At 47.4% G+C, this 22,778-nt stretch overlaps 1 protein-coding gene across 10 annotated transcripts in view; it reads right to left on the bottom strand.

Moving 5' to 3' along the window:
* Positions 1–2,946: 2,946 nt before the first annotated feature.
* P4HA2 (prolyl 4-hydroxylase subunit alpha 2) overlaps positions 2,947–22,778 on the bottom strand; it is a 69,578-nt gene continuing 49,746 nt past the window's right edge. For 8 of the 10 annotated variants that reach the window (XM_061150814.1, XM_061150809.1, XM_061150807.1 and 5 more), the window contains 11 exons: positions 22,108–22,245; positions 18,643–18,882; positions 17,203–17,396; positions 16,244–16,420; positions 12,874–12,944; positions 12,534–12,633; positions 8,679–8,732; positions 8,085–8,150; positions 6,290–6,358; positions 5,801–5,897; positions 2,947–3,407 (listed from right to left, as the gene is read on the bottom strand). In XM_061150814.1, coding sequence (XP_061006797.1) covers positions 3,337–3,407; positions 5,801–5,897; positions 6,290–6,358; positions 8,085–8,150; positions 8,679–8,732; positions 12,534–12,633; positions 12,874–12,944; positions 16,244–16,420; positions 17,203–17,396; positions 18,643–18,882; positions 22,108–22,245 — 1,277 coding nt within the window. In that variant the 3' untranslated portion in view covers positions 2,947–3,336. Of the gene's footprint in view, positions 3,408–5,800; positions 5,898–6,289; positions 6,359–8,084; positions 8,151–8,199; positions 8,260–8,678; positions 8,733–12,533; positions 12,634–12,873; positions 12,945–16,243; positions 16,421–17,202; positions 17,397–18,642; positions 18,883–22,107; positions 22,246–22,778 lie in introns of all 10 variants that reach the window. The other 2 variants (XM_061150816.1, XM_061150817.1) reach the window with 2 other exon arrangements.

Genomic DNA, 22,778 nt, shown 5'->3' with positions numbered 1-22,778 from the left:
CTCCAGGAACTGTGAGAAAATAAGTTTGTTTTAAACCACCCAGTCTGTGATATTTTGACAGCCCTAGCAAACTAATACATGTTGTAAATTTGTTTTGAATTTTATTAGACAAATAAGGCACAGATTCCTTTTTGTTATAGCTATAGCAACATTACAATGACTATAAGTTCAATTAAATTAAGCTACATACATAGTTTTTGGTTTTTCAGCTTTTAAATTCAACTTATCCTGGATATTAAAACAAGCATCTAAAGTATAACTGACAGAAGTTGGGAAGTTAAAAGGGCATGTGAAAGTTAATTTTAACTAGGCTAGACTGTAGTGACTAGTTGCTTGGTCAAACACTAGATCTTCAGCTCACATAGTAAAATATCAGAGATGTTACCTTAGGCTTACAAAACAAAAAGGACATTTGTGTTACCAGGCAAAGAAAGGACTATAAAAAAAAATCAAAAAGTGACAAAAGGGAGAGGAAGATGTAATAGAGGATAGTGAACAAAGCTAGATGATCATCTCTTAAATTTCTAAAGTGGAAAAATCAAAAGATAGCTTTGTAAATATATGATTATAGTCAGAAAAATTAGACAATTGAAAAAGTTTCCCTTAAGAATGCGAGAATAGAGTAGGAAAGCATTATTCATGGTAAACTCTTCTGTTTCTTATTTTTAAAGCCATGTGCATGTATTTTAAACTGAGATTAGCAGACAAAAAAACAATTCCCACTTATTCTTCAAGACCCAGATCTAACAATGTGGTGCCTACTCCTGGTTAAATGAGACCTCATTCTCCTGCGCTACTCAAGCACTAGGTTCTCTGTTATCAAGCCTTTCAAACTTTACACATCTATTTATGATCCTGGAGAAGGATGAATCTCAGGTAGGTGAGCCAGAAGTCTGGTTTCTTTTATCCTTTGATTATTTACTGATTCTACGCATGAGATAAAGAGACTGGGTAGCCAGATAAAGAACCCAAGTAACAGGTAACTGCTAAGAGAGAAACCAGCAGAGATCTTGGTGGTCTCAAAGGGCACTGAAAGACAAAAAATTAGATTGTAATTTTTTAGAATACTTAACAGGAGGGAAGAGTATAGAACTCAGTCAACCACTCACCCTGTTTACCCATTAAGACATTTTGTAAATTCTGAAGCTGTGCACAATGGAAAATAAAGAAGCTAAGCAGAAAACCTCTGGGGGAAAAAATGGATTTGAGGAGCAGTGTCTAAATACTAAGGATACAAGGATTAGAATTGTAGAACTGCCAGTGAGACAAATCCAGGGAACACTCTAGGCAGAGAAGTTGCAACTCTCTATTATTCCTCGGATTCCCTTACTCGCTGGCTTCCTGTTAGGTTCTGATGGTGGAAGGCACTAGAGGGAGATTGTATGGCAGTCAATAGGTAACAATTGCCCTAGAATCAGTGATTTTTTTGCATGAGAGACGGTTTCATTAAGCCCAAGACTTAAGGGTTATTTTATTACAGTACCACAAGCTTAGTCTATCCTAATAAAATATGTAAAAAGAATCTCTTTAAGTAGATCCTTGCACCTCATACCATATACAAAAATAAAACCTAGGTGTATTAAATATATAAATGTAAAAGACATGACTATAATACTTTTAGAAAAGAATATAAGAAATATCTTCATGATCTTTAGATATAGAATTTTTTAAACAAGGCATAAAAGCATAAATCTAAAAGGAAAATCCTGATAAATTTGACACAGAAATTAAGAACTTTTGTTCAACAAAAGAACTAGGAATGAAAAGACAAAGTAGAAAAAAGATATTTGCAAAACATCTAACCAACAAAAAGCTTGTGTTCATAGTATGTTAAAAATTTCGATGAATTAGTAAGAAACAGACAAAATAAAACCTAAATACTAATAAACATACAAAAAGGTGTTCAATGTCATTAATAATCATGTTAAGATAGATAAAACTATCTATATAATCTAGCTAAAATGCAAAATTGTGACACTATCAGATATTGGAGAAGATTGGGATAACAAGAAGTTTTACTTATACCTGGTGGCAATGTGCATAACCACTCTGGAATACATTACATGTAAGGTTGAAGACTCACCTACTGAGAGTCAGCATTTCCACTTCTAGGTATATATTCTAAAAAATGTGTTTATTTGCACCAGAAATAACATATAAAAATGCAACAGCAGCCTTACTAATAAAAGACTGAAACCCAATTCAAATGTCTATCTACAGTATATTAGTATATTATGATACTGTCCTATGATGGATGCTAATAAAACTGAACTGCACAAATTAACATAAAGTACAGCTTCACAACATGAATGAATCCCACAAACAACTATCAAATAAAAGAAGCCAAACACCCCCTAAAATATACTCTTGCCTCCACTACAAAAAGTTCAAAATCAAGGAAAACAAAATAACTCCTATTTATTTAGGGATATAGACCTGGATAGTAAAACTACGAAGAAAAAGCAAAGGCATAACTACCACAGATCTGTTAACAGTGGTTACCACTGAGGTACGTGGGGCAGGTCAGTGATACGATCAGAGGGGCTCCCAGGGGCCCCTGAGGTATAAGTCTGAAAATAATCTCTTCTCTAACCCAGGTGATGGTGACATGGGTCTTCATGCACTCCTTCATAGTCTTTAAACTGTACATCTGTGTATCACAACCAACTTTGTGTGTATGTCTCGAAATTTTAAAGTAAGAAATTTCAAATTATAACAGCATCACAACCATGGATATACATGGTCTCTATGTTCTCTGAGATGCAAGGAGACTGTCTCTCTCACTTTCCAGAAAGAACACTGAAGCTTAGAGGAAAAACAAGTGTTGAAACCTGGTCTGGAACATCAGGGTTTGCCTCTCAAGTATTCATTATCCAGATTCATTATCCAAATGGTGAACTTGGTAAAAGCTCCCGATCTTAAAAAAAAATACTCCAAATAAGGCTCTTTAAGGCTTCTGGCAGGGACATTTTATTTTTGGTTAAAGCCACATTAATAGAAATTCCATAAAAACAAGCATGTAAACAAGGTATTAGAACTTTGGTTCACTGAAACATCTCACACCTAAAGCATCTGAGGTACAAAAGCACCTTGCTAGGTGCAGACCACCTGACTACTCCAACCCTACCCGAGCGTCCAGAGATAGCATAGGCTGGCCAGAGAGGCTGGGACCCAGGTCATCCAGGACCTTCCCTAGTCCACTCTCTACTCCATACAAAACATTCACGCCTCCAGAGACCCGCCTGATGGGACTGGAACATAGACAGGAGTCTGTCACATTGAACTTGAAGACAACACGGACTGTGGGGCCAGGAAGGCGAAGGGCAGAAAATGATGTCAGTCAACTTCTGTCGATCCACACGGCCTCAAGAATTCCTGTCCTCGTTCATGGAACCACTTATTGGAGACTGTGAACAGACAGAAAGTATGTTACAATCCTGTTGGTTAGTTTAGCAGCCAAAATTAATGATTCCTTCATGATGACTCCTACACTAGGCCTGGGAATCAGACATGAGTAAGACTTGGTTTCGGTCATCAAGTTGCTTATGAGCTGGTAAGGAAAACAGATAATTGTACAAAAGTCTGTCAGTGACACAAGATATATGTGTATAGGTTGCCATAGAAACAGAGCTAAAGAGCGTTTAACCATGTGGGAGAGGAGGAAACCCTAGGGCTGGGACAGGAAGCTAAACAGGAGTTATCCAGGGAAGAAAATGGACAGAGCAGGTGGTTCCTATACCAAAGGGGTCTGGGAAGTGGGAACAGGGTGACAAAGAGAGCAAGGCACGATCCACGCTGGTGTGTGTGTCAAGGACCCCAACAAGCTTGTGTGTGTGGGAAGAGGATGAGAAAGAGAGCAAGGCATGATCCACGCTGGTGTGTGTGTCAAGGACCCCAACCCCCTACTGGAATGTGGTGGGTGGGAAGTGAGATGGAAGAGACAAGGCAGCCTGTCAGGACTGTGGCAGGCCTGGAGTCCACCTCAGGGACTCCAGACCAGCAGATCAATCCTGTGAGTAGCAGGAAAGCAGAGCTGGTGCTAGCACTATCACCTGAAGTTGCGTCTTAAATGCTCACAAACCACAGTTTTCATTTCATAGACTCATAATGAATTTAGAAAATTATTTTTAATGTACAAATGAAGTCATCGTACTTTTAAAATACACTTTGTGATAATTAAATAATACATGTACTTAGCTGAAAAAATAAAATTCTTCTACAAGGCTTATAATGATAAATAGCAATCTCCTACCTATCCCTTCCCACCATCAATCCCCACTTCCACTGAACATTTATTTAACTCCTTTGTCTCTTCTGATATTTCTCCTCGTTTTTCTAAATAACATAATGTTATTTCTTGACTTTCAACTTTAGATCTTATATGTTGATAGTCTACCATGGAAGATGGGAGCTTTGGAATTTTTTACACCACTCTTTAAATACATATTTCCCCTTCCTATCCCCCAATATAGTTATATCACAAGTTCTAGTTAAATTAATATTCAGTATTTACATTATTATGTCATGTAAATATTACTCACACTTGAGCTACCTAATAGACTGTACAGCTGACCCTTGAACAACACATTTGAACTGGGCAAGTCCACTTATATACATGGGTTTTTTAAAAGATTTATCACTTTATTTTTAAAATTTATTTTTTGCTGCACTGGGGTCTTCACTGCTGTGCATGGGCTTTCTCTAGTTGTGGCAAGGGAGGTGCTACTCTCTAGTTCTGTGTGGGTTTCTCATTGAGGCGGCTTCTCTTGTTGAGGAGCACAGACTCCAGGTACATGGGCTTTAGTAGCTGTAGCATGTGGAATCTTCCTGGACCAGGGATCAAACCTGTGTCCCCTGCATTGGCAGCCAGACTCTTAACCACTGGACCACTAGGGAAGTCGTATTTTTTTCAATAGTAAATACTACAGTACTACATGATCCACAATTGTATGAATTTGTAAATGTAGAACCTTGGATATGGAGGAACCGCATATACGGAGGGCCAACTCTAAATTACACATGGATTTTCAACTGTGTAGAGGGTCAGCACCCCTAATCCCTGCTTTATCAAGGGTCAACTGTATTTCCTTTCTGGTACAACTTTTTTCTTTTTTCTTATTTTCTTTCTCATTTGCTTAATTTTCTATGAACCTATCACTATTTATCCCCATAACTCTCCAAGAAGGCTATAAATTCATCTCTTTGTGATCACTTCCTCTCACATCCTGCTTCAAGCCTCTCCATGACTCACCACAGCTGCTTCCAAAACAAAGCTCAATTTTCAGCCTCCACAGTTTGATTTCAGCCTCAAGCCTCATCTCTCAGCTTCTGTGCCAGAAGCCTCCCCTTGTGCAAGAGACAAAGGCAGCTGGTCCCCACACCTATGATGTTGGTTTTGGCCTGAGCCTTGTTCCACGTGGGTTCCTGAGACACCTTTTCCTCTTTCTGTTTCCACTTCTTCCCACTGTGACCTCAGAACCCTTGCCAGAGTCCACTCTTCTGGGAGCCATCCTGGACCTAGGATGCCTGTATAGCTATTCTTCCTTGGGGCTTCCTTAGCTCTCTAGGCACCTCTGAAAGTGTTCCCAACCAAATGTCTTAGCACATAACCAGCTGAGTGGACAGCTAACATGGCTGGGTGGGACTACTGGTTATCAAGGAAAAACAGAAACAAAACCCCAAAATCTCCAAAAGGGAGAGTTTTGACTCTGTGAAAATTCAGCAGCAAGTATCTCTCAGTTCAGAGTCTCAGGCTGACCACCAGAGCCCAGAGGCCACCACCACAACTTAAGCCACTCACCCCACTTGCAGCCCACAAGCACGGGGCAGGCAGCATGTCTTGTTCGGTAGTCACCTTCCCCACTCCGCAGGAGGTTGTACCAGAATACAGCTGTGCCCTGGAAAGAGAAAGCCTGTCATACAACACCCTTAGATACTGGGCTCAAGGATCTGATGGTGAGTACCCCAGAACCCCCTCTGAGCAGAAACACTCTTACTCTCCTCTGTTCAGGGGCACAGGACTCTGGGATTCCAGCGTAGAGAAGATCCCCAGAAAGCTCCTACCCCTCATGGTGGAGTAGATACTGAGAATATCACCTGGCCCTCAAGGAATTTCCCTCTCCAGTCCATCCCCCAAGGTGAAGGCCTAGACCACAGGTCAGGGTTCAGGCAGGAAATGGCCAAGGTCCCTCAAAGTGATAGTCGAGCAAGCCAGGGAACTGGACTAGGAGACAGGAATGAGGTCTGGGCCCTGCACTTCAACCTTTGACCCCCAAGAACCAGAACTTACCTTCTTAGGCCAAATTGCAGCCCCCAGATCAGGAAAGACGGTGGCACCACCAGCTTCTACATCACTCATCTGGGAATACAAGACACAGAACTTGGCCCCCCTTCTACTCAATACTCTCGGAGCAACTGAGCCACAAAGGACATGATAAAGTATGTGGATTGTCCTCCTCTGAGCATCAGTAGCTCCACCACCAGCCCTCTGACCAAGAAAGGCTCTTCCCACATCCTGCCCCTCCCTAAACCCTGCTTAATCTGAGTGGTTCATCAGGACACGCTCATGCCATGGAGAGATGTAGGCCTAAGGAGACCCATACCCTGGCTGTCCTCGAATGGGAAAAATCTGAGTCTATACTGGGAAAATGCCTGACTGACCCCCACCCCCTTTATTCTCATCCAAGCTGGCCCTTGCTTAAGCCAGTGTGCCCTGTGAGCTGCCCTGACCAGGGGCTCCCTGTGGCTTCTATCACCACTGGTGGTCCCAACTCTGCACTGTTTCTCTGGCTTGAGTAACTTGCAGCTCTAGTCAGACCCCCACCTTCCCACAACAGCCACCCTCCCAGGGCCAGCTAGGGTACTCTGTCTCCAGAGGGCCTGCTTCTCCCACAGTAAAACCTCAAACTAAATGGAGCACAATTTCCACAGCAGCAAGGCAGCACTCATGCCCACAGAGCTCAGCTTGTGCCCAAAGCACTACTTCTTTCTCATCTGGCTCTCTTAATTCAAGCTTTTGCCTGTAAGGTAATAAAACGTGGAACTAAAATATTTCCACAGGACACATACCAGACAGACTGAAGGGCACCCAACAGACGAATGGTAAATGAGGAAAATGAAAATGCCTGATGGCTTCTCACCAGAATGAGGATCAAATCCAGGCTCTTTTCTAAAACCTGAAGGCCCTGGCAGTCTCCCCAGCCTCTCCCTTTAGCCACCCCAGATTAACACACTATCTCTGAGACACACCACCCTTTTTTCTCTTTTTGCAACATCCCAAGTTCCTTCCCTTTTCCAGGCCTCCACACATTCTCCTCTCTACCAGAAAATCATGTTCCACCAACAAATTTCCACTCACCCTCTCAAATGACATGTTACTTCTCAAGGGAGGCTTTCTCAGAACCTCCACTCTGCATTACTTCTTCAAAGCACATATCACTATGGTAACCAATTACCTCTCCCATGTCTAAAGTCTTTCATATTAGAGCATAAGCCCAAGAGAAACCACACATGTCCTGCTCACCAGCACATGCATAGCAGTCCCCACAACATAATAACCACACAGTAAAACTTAAACAAGACACCAAAGGGGAAAATGGACACAGGCTTCTATCTCTAAGTTACTTCTGTGCCTCTTTAGGGATACCTCTTTCAGCCAAGGGGAGAGGAAACTGTTCCTCATGTGAGAGGTAAACCTAACCTTGGCTGGAGTACAGGCAGCAGGTGGGAAGCAGGCAGGCCACTGAGCTCCGGGGAAATGAAGGCAGCTTCATCTAAGAGCACTTCCAGGCCACCTCCTCACTCTGACGCCAAGCAGAGACCTCTCCAGGACACCCGTCCCCAAGTCCAGATTAGCACTGGGCCCCTCAAAAAGGAGCCAGGGATGTAAATCACAGGAGTTGGGAGAAGCACACAAATGGAAACACGGGGCAACACTCTACTCCAGCGAAGAAGGGTGCTGAGGGCCAGGAGGACCCAGCCGCTGAGCAACAGCTGGTGGTATCGGCTCTGATGGGAGCATATTTAAGAGAGCACTCTGGACCCAGGCTCCCCTTAAGCCCACACATTGCAGGCGTCATACTTACGTAGTTTAAGAACGTGGCCACACGATTCCCCGTCCCTAAACGCTTGAAAGCATCTTGCTCATCTTTCTATAAAATTAAGTGAGAGCACACAGGTGGGCCTGTACCCAGTACTTACATAGTTAAGAAACGTCGCTAACCTATTCCCCTCCGTTTTGAGGCCGCTGTCAAAAGGTCGCTGCAATAGACAACAACTTTCACCCAAGTTTGCAACTGACTTCCCCCGCCACCCACAGGACTGGGGCCAAAAAAGTCGAGGGAAGGTACTAAGCGGGGGTTCCATACATAGGCCTGGTCCAGGGGCCAAAGTTGCAAAGGAAATCCTGGCTGGGCATAGAGGAGAAGGGGCAGGAAAGAGTTCACAGAGACCTAGTGATGTCCTCTGCTTCAGAGTCAGGGCAAAGAATGGCAGGGTCGGGTCAGGGGGACCACTCCCAACATCACAGGGGAAACAGCCAGGCTGCACTCGGCTCTGGACTTGGGCTTCTCCAGTAACAAAGAGTGGGCCCTGGTGGGGTGGGGGCGCTAAGGTGAAGGCTACAGCCTTCTCAAATCAGCTAGAGCAGGGCCTTTGAAAAAACCTGAGTGGGGTCTTACCCTGGAGAAGTCAAAATGTGGCTCATACTGTCCTCCCATTCCATAATTAGCAACCTGGTAGGAAATAACAGCATTGGACTTTGTCAGCAGCATGAACCGCCTTGAAGCAGCCCATCTCCCCAAGTAACAACCAGAACCCCGAGGAGCAGCCTCTCTGAGGGTAGCTAGTTTGGGCAGTTTGGGCAGAACAAATGCTACAAACAGGTCTATAGTTGTGTCCAAGAGGAAGGGTGCAACACAAATGTGGTTTCCCAGAAAGGACATGATGGGCAAGCTGCAGATGGCCACTGTGGAGAAGCTCCAGCCCTTGAGGGACACATGGATGGCAGCAGAGGGAGCCCTCCTTCAAGCAGGGCATGATTATTTGCAAGATAATGAAGTGGTAGTCCAGAAGAATGCCAACAATAAATTCAGAATCGGTTTGTGGGGGGGAGGGCTTTTTTTTCTTTTTAGTACTAGTTTGGGAGCTACTCAGTGCCTGGCCATGCTCCTGCCACCTCTGTCACCAGGCCCCAGAAACTCATCTTGGTCAGGCTGAACAGGACAAACGAATCCCACCCCACCTCATAGTGGTCCGCTGCACGGAATACTTCTGCACCCAAGTGCAGCAGCAGGGCCTGCGCGGCTGGCTGGAGGGGGCCCAAAACTTCTGCTCTCTCTCACTGCCCCCAAGTGAAGCCTGAACCCAGACCAGGGCCTGAGCCACCTCAGGCATCACTAATTGGATCAGAAGTCATAAACACCTTTGTGAACAGTTTACCAGCACAACATAAGTTCTAAGTCACAATGGTTATTTTAGCTTCAGTAGCTAGATGAGAGACTAAGTTCAAGATGAGAGGCAGAATCTGACATGAAAGCTGATGTACCAAATGGTACCACCAATGTCCATCTGGGAACACTCGGCTACTGTGTCTTAATGAAACCGTAAACACTTTAAGGATTCAACTATTAGTCCTCAGAAAATTAGTTTCATATAAACTTTCTGGTGATTCTAAGAGTCAGGAGAGAGATGCTGCAAAACTGACAATAATGGCCATCTATGAACAGGATGGAGAGAGAGGGAGGACAGGCTTTACAAGAGAGAAAATCCTCCTTTTGGAGTAGAAAACAGTATTTATTGAATGTGATGAAACGCAGTTTTGGGGCAGAATGATTTTTTCAATATCCATAAAAATAAAAACATTGCTAAGGAGAATCAGAATCAGTGGAAGAAAACATCCTGTCACACACTGCTTTGGCCTTCAAGTGTCCCACACCAAAAATACTATCAACAGTGCAAGGAGGCCTAGTTCAGCAGGTGACCCTGAGACTGAAGATGCATGGAAGGAGAGAAGTGCTAGAGAAGTTGATGAAGTGATATTACAAATGCTTTGTTTTTGGATCCACTATAGCCAAGAACTTGAAGAAAACTTTAAACATGACTGTGATCAGTTTGCCAGTGCATTCAGGAAAGTTCACTCGCTGCTTGTTGCTGGAGGTGCAAGGTATGACTGCATTTTCCAACACTCCCACTTGTTGGATGGAGTGCTTAAACATTCACTATCTGGGGATAGTGAAAGAAGCTGCATTGTTACAGGTGGCTCATCTTTTAGCAGTTGTGAGAGTCACATTTGATCATGGTGTTCAGGCTACTGTACCTATACTATTTAATACCATCCCCAAATAGTCCAAGTGCCATGGGAACTTCTGGATGTGCAGCCATCAGAATCACCATCTGGGAAACTCCAGGCCCCAGACTCATACCTTACATAACAAGAAGCTGTACATCAAAACTGGTTCCTGAGAGGAGGTATTCATTTGTCACAAAAGTATTAAGAGTCAGTCCTTTGAAAGATGTGGGTATTTACGATACTGAGGTCAGAGTGAAGGGGGACAAATGGTTAGAAATCACTTTTTTTGTGAGACTGAGGCATCGAATCAGCAGAGTCTTCAATCTTCAGGAATTCTGGCAATGCAGACTCTCTTCCACTCTCAGACAGGCCCTCATCCAATTCAAAAGAAAGCCTCAATTGCCCTTTCTTCCAAATGATCTAAAGCAAACACATCAACTACAGATGAGAGTGTCAACAGACAGCAGAAGAACCAGGTCCTTTCCAGAAGCCTGTAATGCTCCCAGGAGGACCCTGGTGGGAAGGTTCTTGCTGGTGCCTAGGCATGTATCACACTGTGCGGAATGTGGAACAAGCACCAGGAGACAGGTTCTGAAACCTAGTTTCTTATCCCCTGTCCGTGTAGGATCAAAGCTTTGAACAACACTGGCTGGCAAAGAAAATGCCAAGACAGTTCCTAGAGAATGAAAGCAAACAAAAATGTTCTTCCAGAAGACCCTGACCATAAAAGCCCATACACTGGGAGTTGCAGCATTCAAAGTCCATTTATCAACTGAGTTACAACATTACAAGAGGTCAGTTAAGATGAAGCCAGACCAAGGACAAAGCTGCTGTCTTCTGGGATTACATGTGAGATAGGGTACAGCCTGGAAGTCAGCCAGGAGAACAACAGGGGTACAGGCCTTGTACACTCTTTTCAGCCTCTTGGCCCAGGGTATGCAGTCAGCAACCAGATGGAACATCATCCTCAGTAAGGGCCATGATGGTCCTAACACTGGCTCTGATTTGCAGGAAGCAATGGTAGATGTCTTAACAACAACACAAAACCTGTTCCAGGAAGGTATGAATCACAACTACACCAACAGGAATGCACTTGGGGCATGGAGACCCTATCGTTCTTGAAAGGGGTGTGCTCTCCCACCTAACAAGGGAGTGGGAGATGTGGCAGAAGTCCTCACTTGATGCGCTTGTCTGCAGATCTTACCTAAAAATTAAGACTTACAAACTCAACACTAAGCTCAGTGGAACTGAAAAAATTACATAAAATGGTCACGAAACTATAAGATAATCAGCATGCTTAAAAAAAAAAAACCAAAACCTCTGGCAGACTTCATACAAATCCATAAAGACAACCTTCAAAATTGGTTTTGGTTGCTGACCCAGCTATGGAGTGGGGAATGAGTGCTGATTTGCTTGGATGTGTCCAGGCAAAAGTTCAGAGAATATTTTCCAAGTGATCTCAGTTCAGTATTCTACTGAGAGCTATGGTTGATCAGTTAAAGTGTGAGATCCTTAATTACACAGAACATCTGGCCAAACAGATCCAGGAGACTCAAGAAAAAATGCCAGTGAAACTTTTCTGGCAGTGTCTCAGGGCATCACTTTACAGCAGAATTCAGAATCGGGGTTGTTCAGAAGGGAGCATGCACAGTGCTGATTTGCACTCAGTGGAACAGAGGACACATTAGTAGGAGCTCTGCCCATAATGTTCAGTATGCTGCTGCCGTATGTCTTCACCTCTGAAATAAAAAGCAGGAAGCCAGGGTCCCAGGGAATCACTTAAAATGGAGTACTTCTTCTTCACCATCCAACCAATCTAGGCCTCTCACTGCTAAAGTATTACAGAACACTTTACCTCCAAGTGCACTTGACTAAGACTCAGAACCATACGTCTGAATATATTCACAGCTCTTAGAGGTGTCACTGGAACAATTCCGGATTTTCAGCTTCTGTAGTCAAGATGACGTAAATGGGCCTGCCATACCCACTAATGATCCCTAGCACCTAGTGTGATACTCGGGCACAGGGAAGATATTCAGTTGACATTTGTGAACACTAACTGTTGAATGCCAGTGGACATACTTAATTCTGGCTTCCCAATAGGAGGCCACTCCATATTCGTAGCATCCTATAGTCATACAGTTTTGTGGGCAAGACGCCCTAGGCCCAGCCCTGAGCACCCTGGGAGATGATCTAGCTAGAAACACTCCCTTCCTAACTCCAGGGTCCCAGGAACAAGCCATACCTGCAACAGTTCTGCAGTCTTCACTGTTAGCCCTGTGATGTGCTGCATCCGCAGATTCACCCGAGCCACAACAGGGTCATCGTCCTCCTCCAGCCAGGAGCTACACCAAAACAAGAGGGAGAGAAAAGAAGAAGGGCAAAGCAGACTTAGATGAGGTCCTACACTCTCCCCAGCCTCAGGGCCAGCATGGAAGGCAGCAGAGAGTGAAAGTTCCATGTAGGCAGGTGCGGGCGCCAGCAGGGAGGACAACCACCCGAGTCACCCGCCCTCAGTAGGAACTGGGAGGCCCCGGAGTTGGGGCTTGAGCAGCCATCCCTCCACCACCATCACCTTTGCTAACCTTTTGGAAACCCTGTAGCTGGCGACAGTGAGCACACCTGTCTTGGGATCACGAACAGTGGCTCGTGCAAGCTGGAAGGCAGGAAGAAAGGGCACACTTATCATTCTTTGCCTTGAGTGTTTTCCTGGAGAGACTGGGACCTGATCTGCCAGTCAGACCAGGAGGGGAAGGAGCTCTACAGGTAGTGGCTCTAGCCAAGGCCCCTTGATCCTGCAAGCCAGGCCAGGGCAGTGGTCTCCAAATTCCTGTTCTACTGTCAGAGCCTGGCCACTGCCCACCCCTGCTCCCTCCCAGGTCCACGCTGTCTGCAGAATTATGCCTTATGGAGTCTGTTTAGTCCATTCACCCATCTGCCTGGACAGCCCCTTTCTCCCCAGGCCCACACACCACACCTGCCCATGCCTGGCTACTCCCACCACATTCAGACTGTGCTGCCATCCCTGAGTCTCAGTCTCACATGCTCCTCTTAACACAGTCAAGTCCACTGTCCTTCTGAACCTCAGCAACCTCCTCTGCCCAGAAACCTACCCAAATACTCTCCTTCTGCACAGCCCCTGCTGGCCTCCCACTGCACAAGGAACAAAAACAGAAGGCACAGTTTTCACTCCCTTGGGAGCTTTGTAAGGTCAGAAGATAGAGTCAAGGGAAGCAATCTACAAGCAGCAATAAGTGAACGGCGCTGGAAGCTACCCATCTCCACATGTTCACTCATAACACGTACACACCTCACCTATCTCATATCCCCCAGTTTCCACAGACTGCTGCAGTGATACTCCCAGGAAGGGCCTGCTGCCTGGAGCCAGCCCCCCATGCTCCAGCTGTGGACTGTCTTAACTAGTGCTTACTCGTGTGCCTAGCACAATGCCGGGTGACCAAGACATGGCCTCTATCCTCGTACAACTCAGTCAGGTGGGAAGGCAGAAAACGAGCTGGGTAGTCACAGCACAGCATGTAGAAGCTGGGAAGCGGGAAGCTCAGTGTCTGGGGAGCACAGTCTACAGGGTCAAGATTGGTTTCCTAAGAGGGTGATGGGGGAACCACTTAGCTGAGATTTGAACGGTAAGCAGGAGTTAGCCAGGCAGGAGAACGTTACAGGAACAGGGAAGGAACAGCAACGCAGGGACCCAGAGGTGGAAATGGATGTGGCATATGACTGTGGATTAGAAGTGAGAGGGAAGAGATGAGAACAGGCTGAGGAGGCAAGAGGGGGTTGAGCTGGATGTAACCTGTGACCGGTGAGAAGCAGGGGAGGGACACCACAATCTGAGTGTAAGAAAGATCACTGTGGATACACCATAGAGGGTTGACTAAGGAGGGGTCAAAGCAGGAACAAGGAGGCCAGTGAGGATGTCAGAGAGAGGTCAGGGCAAGAGGTGGCAGAAGGGATGGAGGGGGTGGATGGACCAGAAGGCTGGCCAACCTGGACAGGTGCTGCTGCAGCACATTCGGGTAAGACCCGCTGCACCCAGAATGGAGGGCTCCCCTGAGATCCCACCTACTGTTCCTTCCTGATGACAACTGCAGCTGTGGCTAGATCCCATCCAAACAAGTGAACCACAGCACTGGCCTGACGCCCACAGGGAGGCTCTGGGCAGCTGTGCTCGGCTCCCAGGGACAGACAGAGCTATTTTGAAAGCAGGCCAGAGACCCGCAGGCAGCTGCCAGGCATTCCCCACAGGCTAAGTTAAGCTCATGGGCCCTACTTCAAAGCCAGGATAGCATCTGTCCCTCACAAGCTCCGGAAAGGAGAGGTCCGCCTGTAATAGCCAACATGTGTGGCCCTTCGCAGGGCTTCTATTCAAAGACTAGCTTTCCCAGCCACTCTCCTCTTCAGCCACACCCATGTGCACACATGCACCCAACATGAACACACACACACACAGCAATGTTTCTGCCTTGGTCAGAGGGACAAGGGAGGAATCTCTCAGGAGGGTCTGGTACCACAGTGCCTCCCTCACCTGACAGCCAAGAAAGCAGTTTTCTTTCCTGCAGGAATTTGGAGCTGGCCCAGGGAATGGAAGAGCATGGGGGTCTGTGGTCCCCATTCTCCACACACACTGGCTAGACCCTCCCTCAGCAATATCAGTGACCCTAACAAGTGGCTATGAGCCCTGGAGGTCCTAGTACCTCAAAGCAAGGTTGTTCCAAGATGCAGTCCAGGGCCCAGGTTGGGAACCTATCTTAGGTCTCTCCAGGAGTGCTGGCCTCCTGGCCTCGACAGTTCTCTTAGAAGCAGAGAAAGAGAGGATCTCCAGCTAACTCCTCCTCCTGATCACCAGGAGAAGGGTAGGGAAATGGGAGTAAGCAGTTCTCTTTGAAAGATATCAAATGGGAGAAAATCTTTTATGAACTAGAAATAGAAGAATAATTTTGTAACATGATGACGTATATACAAAACCAACAGCCAACGTGCACACTTACCAGTGAAATACCAAAGGCATTTCTAGGAAATTCAGGAACAAGACAAAGATTCCTATTATAAACACTCTCTAGAAGCTCTGGACAATTCAACAAGACAACAGAAACAGAACTATAATGAATAGGAAGGAGAAAACAAAATTTTTCTAATTTGCAGGTGCTAGTACTATACGGACAACCTAAGATAATTAGCTAAAAACCAAAAGAATAAGAAATTAGTTCAACCACTAGCTGTGATCTGCACCGGGTCTATTTCCTTGTGAGTAAAATGAAGATGATGACAGAGCCTGCTGAACAGACACAGCAGTTAACACATGTTAAGGACTTAGAATAGGGCCTGCCACACTTCAGAACTCAGGACACATTAGCTATTATGATGAAATGTATCTTTACAATCAGCAGTTTAGCTTATGATAGTAAGCTAATTTAATAATGTAACCAGTAAAATCATGATGATGAAAGAAACAAAGTGAAGTTACAATAACAATAACAACAACAACAAACCACCTAGGCATAAATTTAACAAGAGAAGTGCTGGGCTTATGTGAAGAAAATATTTAAAGGTGTGAATAAACAGAGAGACCCAGTGTGCTGCTAGATGAGAAGACAGTCCTGCAGGGATACTCATGCTCCTCCAAGTCAATCACTTCTTCACAGTCCTAATCAGGAGCTTCACAGGACCCAGCCTGGCAGTACCCCAGGGCATACTTCCTAAACACTCACCCACACACAGCCACCAACCTGCCCAGGTGCCCTTATTTCCCACCCTTGTCTGTCCACATTGGTTCCCTCCGTGGACCATGACTCCTCAAGGTTAAATCAAGTCTGCAGCACCTTAGTACCCGACGGTGGACTCATGCAAGACATCAGCAGAGGCCAGCTGGGTGAGCAACCAAACTGCCCCATGGCACCTGGACTAAGTGGCCTGAGAAGGAACGGCGGTGACACCTACTTTGGGTTTCGCAATCTCCTTGATCCTCTCGATTTCCTCGTCAGACATGACGTCGTAGTACCTGACGATGTGCGGGCTGTCCCATTCGTCCTCCTCCTTGAAGGGGGCGATGAGCAGCTGCGGCACCCTGTTGCCATGGTGATACCTACAGAAGAGCCTCTTCTGCCTTCGGGGGGTCTGGGGAACACAGAACAACAGGCCCTGAACCGAGTGAGTCCTAACCCTCAGTCCCAGACTAGCTGGCTGCAGACACTGGTCTCAAACCCCATGTCCAGCAGTCGCTCCCTCCCACCTCACCAGACAAGAAAACAAGCCACTCAGTTTGGCTGGCATGAAATGATATGCCACAAATCATGCAGAGGTTCTCCTCTCCCAAGAATACCTCATTTGACAAGTCCTGTGGCAGGGTGTTAATTCCTGACCCTTCTCACAGAGATGTGAGTAGGTGAGGAGGGCTGGGGCAGAGGGGATGTCTTTCTAGACAAAGAGCCAGCGGGAGCAAGCAGATACTGGCACAGAGAAGGCCAACAGACTGCCTCACATCTGTGCCACCTCTGTGAGGAAGCATCAGGGTCCCAGGGCTCTCCAAGGCCACTGATACCTCATACCAAGCTCTAGCAACTGTCTTGTCTTTGCTAGAGATCACGACTTCCGTTGCGGCCCAAGGCACATCAAGTCCCATGGGTTTTCTTAGAACAGTGAGTCAGGCAGAAGCTGGCCTCTTGGGATGGGGAGGGGTGCTCAGCAACAACTCAGAGGACTGAAACTCTGCCTGGGACCTCAGGGAAGACAAACCTCCTATCCTGTACCTCGAAGAACATCCACATGTCAGCCTCAGCAGATACTACCAAGGATTGAGAAAACCACCTACAGACAGAGTAACATCTTCCTCACATCTGTCTGTCCAGAGCTGAAATCTAGGTCCACTGCCTGGGCCCTGACCCATCCACGTGTCTCACCAGTTTGACACCCTCCCCACGACAGAGGCTCTCGTAGACATCCCTCTCGGGCAGGTAGTCCACAGGCCTCTCGTATATGCCTTGCTGGGCTGCGAGCTCAGCTTCTGTGTGATTCGATAACATTTTTTCTCTTTCTTCTTCCAACAACCTTTCAAAGTAGTGCAGATTCCCTCCAGCTCGTTCATGGCTCGGGTCTACAAAAGGAAAGAACATGAAGGAAAAGGAAACCACAAACATCTGTTAGGTCATTTAGAGAAATTATTCTGTAAGCGGTTTTCTCTCCCAGCAGCTAACTTGCACGCAGCATTCTGGCTTCCACAGCACCTAAGCGGGGTTTGCTGGTCGTAGAGGAAAAGCCAACAGAGGTTCTCTCCACTCTGGTCAGAGATGAGAAAGGAGCAACAAAGCAGGGTGTGGAGGGGATGCTGCACCACTGATGCCAATCTCCTCTCAGACTTCCCTGGAAATCCTGAGGACACGGGTCCAGAGAAGCAATCCAGAGTTCTGCCTCCTCCTCCCAACTTGGCTGTGTGCTAGCTTCATCCGTGCCCTAGAGTCCATCTGTTCCATTACTGGTGAGCGCATCATGCCCTGGCCACAGCAAGAAGGCAGGCTGAAACACCAGCAACAAGAACAGCCACGTGACACTCCCACGGCTTTGTCCTATGGGCCTCACGACACGAAGGAGCGAGCCTGGCAGGATTACTGAGCCACCCCCTCAGATGAGGAAATTAAAGCCCAAAGATGTGAGGAAATTCATGTGAGGTTATTCAGAGGAGGAACCCAGGTGACCCGACTCCCTGTCCAAGGCTCTTACTGACATGACAGAGTCTACAAAGCTCTCTTCCCACATCCGTCTAACAGACATCCACACTAGCTGGCTTCAGACGCAGAACCCATGAAAAGCAGTAGCAAAAGGAAGTATTTGCTGGCCAGTGAAACCCCAGACTATGATATCCCAAATATTAATAATAAGAGGAACAAACAGGTTCTTGAGACACAGTGCTTCTGATCTCCTTCAGTCTAACATCACAAGACACTTAAATGACCAAAGCCATGGCAAGTCCATCAGTTAGACCTCAGACCTCTAATAACAGGTCAGGCCACTGTCACTGCAGCAACCCTGAAATACAGCTTGCCTCTCGAGCTATTGTGCTTGTAATAAAGACTCCACCCTACAGGGCAGCAGATAGACTGCAAACCTGGATTCCCATTTATAAATGGAATAGAAAGCTATGTGCAGGCCTGAATGTACCCATCAGTGACTGGGCAAGGGTTAAGGCCAGAACTGAGGTAGGTAAAGAGCAAGCTGGCAGCTAGCCTGGGCCTGAAAGCAGCAAAGGATTGGTCACCGGCTAGGCAACTGGTCAAACTGGCTTGGTCCCTGACAGCAGCCACCCCTGCCCATCTGCACCTGACCTTCCCCCAGAGGTTCCTTACCAAGGGAGAGCAAGCGGCGGGTGAGCTCCACGGCACGGTGCAGGTCACCCAACTGGAAGACGGCATAGCTCAGGTAGTCCAGCACCTGGGCCTTGGATGTGGTGGCCTCCTCCCCAGCATCGAGCTGCTTTAGTACCTGTTCCATCCACAACACCGTGTGGTAATAGTCGCCTTCATTGTAGGCCGAGCGGCCCATCCCAAAGCAGTCGTCCACACTCAGCACGGCCTGGTACTTGGTTCCTGCAGCCGGGGAGGCACATAGTCAGGCTACAAAAGGTTAGGGAGAGAGATTTCCCCCATTGCGGGAGCGTGGGACGCTGGGACGGGGGGCATCACCCCAGCAGAGGCCCACTGGGATTTCAGACTACACACCTCCAAGGGCCATTGAGTACAGAAAGCACAGCCATGCTGGCCCTGCCTGCGGCTGGGGTGCACAGCCTATCTCATAGCCTCAGACTCCCCTCTTTCCAAGGGGGATGGGGCCTTTGTTATGGAGGAGCCCAGGACACCCAAGAAGTAGTGTTCAGGAGAGTATAAAGGTCCTGCAAGCTGCACAGGAGATGTCTGCGAGGTAGCTGGCCATTTGAGACTGGAAGTTTAGAAAAAATAACTTGAATATAAAAAACAGAACTGAGGTGGCAGGTAAAGCCATGGATGAAGATAAATGCTTCCAGAAATAAGTGTCAGGAAGAGAGACACAGTAGCTGAGGCCAGGGCCCCAGAGGCCACCTGTACAGAAACGATGGAGTAAATAACACTGAAAAGTACCTAAGAGATAGCAGAAGCGGAACAGGAGAGGTGTGACAGATGCCAAGGGAGGTCAAGAAACAAGACTGCAGTGCCAGCTTCGACCACTAGGTGGTGGGGCCCCTCAAAGTGAAGGTGTGAGTCACTCAGTCCTGTCCACTCTTTGTAACTCCATCAACTGTAGCCACCAGGCTCCTCTGTCCATGGAATTCTCCAAGCGAGAATATTGGAGTGGGTAACCATTCCCTTCTCCAGGGGATTTTCCCAACCCAGGGATTGAACCCAGGTCTCTCACACTGCAGGCAGCTTCTTTACCATCTGAGCCACCAGGGTGGGCCCTGGTAAAGGTCAATTGAGCAAGTCCTCTGACCATAGGTCGTCTGCTGTTGGTTCATGCTGGAAGTGACCATGAAGAGAGTTTCAAGTCAGGAAGGAGATGTGGTGTGTAAGCTATGCGGAGATGCAGGGTTTAAGCTGTGACCCTCCTGGAAAGCAAAGGAACTTCCTTACAAAACCATTAATAGCAATCCAGGCATGGCTGACAATGAAAAGTTGCCTCAGAGTGGGCTCTTTCTGCCTGATATCTAAGATGTCCCGAATGAAACCCCTGCTGCCATGGGTTGGCTTCAGGGGCTGCTCACCAGGATGGCTCAGAAACAGACAATGTAGGACAGGATAGGAAGATGGGGAAAATAAACACCAGACAGAGTTAGCAGGAAGACCATAGACGGGAGAAAGGGGGGCATCCTTGAGTCCTTGTTCACTCTCCATGAACCTCCACAGATCTCTGGCTCTGTAGGTGCAGGAACTCAACACTGATGGAGGCAGCATAACACAGATGAGGGGGTTGGACAAAGCGGGGTCTGTGTGGGCCTACCTATGGCACCCAACAGCTGTGTGACTATGGGCAAGTTACTTAGCCTCTCTGATTCTTAGTCTGTTACTTCTAAAAAGAGATAATGCCATCAATTTTAGAGGACTTGTGCCAAGAACTTAAGAAGACGATGTCACATGAAAATGTCTCCTATGAGTCCTCAGAGTGTAATAAACAGTAGTTGTTACCATATGTCTCACAGATACCAAGAATGTCAAGAATGGCTCCCAAACACTCAGTATCTTTCCCAGAAACCAACGTGAAAGTCTGCTCTCTGGAACGTGCTCTCGGGAGAATACCAGTTGAGCTGAATGCTGAAGGGCCATAAAGGTAAACCTGCAGAGTTTGTAGGATGAAACAAAGAAGCCGAGCAGTGGTGAAGTTTAGTACAACAGACAAGGAGGCCAGGGAGACGGTACGACGCAAGACCGCAAAGACCACATGTTAAGAGGAATTTGGATTTAGCCCTAAAAGTAAAGGACTGTGAACAGGCTCCCCTGGAGAAGGTGCTTAGGGAGACACCAGGTAGGAACAGCACCCTGGGGAACAACTCCCATCCACCCCTCACTGCCCCTCCAGGATACACATGCGGTTGTTACTGAATGTAAAGGGTAAGTGCGCTGGCTGTGGCTCCCTCTTCCCATCAGTCATTCTCTTAGCTATAGGGTGAACGGATCCTGCAGGTGCCCCCAGCCACCTTCTCTCTCTGGCCTCCTGGCCTTGGCCAAAATCTGGTTGAGTGAGGATTAAGGAGACATCCCCAGTCTTCTTGTTGGCTCCCTGGGCTTCCCAGTACCAAGGCTCCAGGCTCTGACCAGCCAATAACACAGTTCCTCCCTCTCCCACACACCATGATTCCCTCTGCTGTGCCTCCTACAGGGTCCCCAAGGGTGAGGTGGCCTCCAAGATCTACCAGAGTCTAACGGAATCCCTGGGTTTATTGCCCTTTAATAGCCACCAAACCCCTACACGCCTTCTTATAAACATACTGAGGCAGCCAATTAAATTGAAACAGGGCCTGTAAAAGAAATGAGAGAGAGAGGTGCCAAAAGAGAAAGGGCTGAGATCAGCATCTCAGAATTCAAAGGAGGGGAGAACATCAGGAAGAATCAGGTAATTAATATGCTGAACGCTAGTGAAAAGCTAAAGAACATCTGGCATGAAACCTGTCTACTGGCTTTACCATCCAAGTGGCCCCAGTGATCTTGCAGGGGCAGGAGCAGCCCAGACTTTGTGTGTTCAGGGGGACATAGGAACCAAGGAAACAGGAAGAGTGTAGATGACTATCCAGTTGCCTAACCAGGAGGGAGAAGAGATCGATCAGCAGCAGAGACTCAAAGGGGCCTGGGATCCTGAGGCCGGGGTATGTAAGATGAGCAAGAACAGAGGTTCTGAGATGAGCTTGGGGGGAAGAGTCCAGAGAGGCAGACACAGAAGAAACAGGGGCAGACTGTAACTGAGGGCACATGGGCCACGGGACAATGAGTTCCGAGATCACTCCTGGGCAAGAGGACCCTGGAGGGTGGGAACAGAAGTGGGTCTGGATACAGACCTCAGAGGTACTCTGGAGACACAGGCCAAGGAGGTCCTGAGCGGCAGCCTTGGCATTCCCTGAGCTGAGAGAGGGGAGACCTGGGCTGGAGGGCGGTGGTGGGGCAGGGGCTGAGGGGAGGCAGCTGTCATGGACTAGGGGACTGGCACCAACTGGAAACAAGAGAGAACCATTGCCAGAGGTGACGGCGCACCTGGGAGTAGAGACCCCGAGTCAGCAGCGGCTCCAGCCCTATCCAGACACCATAGTAGACACACGCGCTGGACAGGCTTTGTCTGGAGTGGTGAGTTACCTGGAAGGTCCCCTTTGGAAATTGTATCTGGGTCCAGTTTGTATGTGTCCTGAAGTCTCATCAAGGCCTTGGCGGCTCCTGTTTCATCTTCATCGGTGGGGAAGAATTGTCGCTGCACCGACAGGTTTGCAATAAAATCTTCCAAAGGAGAGAGTGAGAACAAAAGGTTACCTCCATCCAGGGACAGAATTTCACCTGGAGCCAGACAGGCACCCAAAGGAAGATCTCTGGCTAGTGCAATTCCTTGCCCCTTCCCACGAGGGCCATTTCCCCCTCCTCCAGGAAGCCCATCCTAGTGGCTCCAGTTCAGGGAGACTTCTCCTTTCTTACTCCTCACTGTACCAACTGCCTGTGCTGCTCATCTGAACTGAACAGAACAGCCCCCTCATACTAATTAGCATGTGGGAGTCTGAGAGTCTTGGCTCCAAAGCACTCAGACAGATCTGGTGGAGACAGAAGGGACAGAGAGGTAACTGATGGGGACACAGGAAAAGACTAAGGGGGGAGTTGCTGACCGCTCAGCAGAAAACCAACCACACGGTAAACCTTGATTTAGGATTATTAGGCCGGCCAGGTAATCACAAACTCCTGGCCCACATCTCAGATGGAGGAGCCCAAGGGACAGAAGAGAGCCCAGCTGGCCACTCATTCCTGACCACTGGTCCTAATCA

The sequence above is a fragment of the Dama dama genome, chromosome 9, assembly GCF_033118175.1.
Source record: "Dama dama isolate Ldn47 chromosome 9, ASM3311817v1, whole genome shotgun sequence".
In the NCBI taxonomy this organism is placed as follows: domain Eukaryota; kingdom Metazoa; phylum Chordata; class Mammalia; order Artiodactyla; family Cervidae; genus Dama; species Dama dama.
Note: the sequence above shows the minus strand (reverse complement) of the source record. Positions and strands in the feature narration are given on the sequence as shown.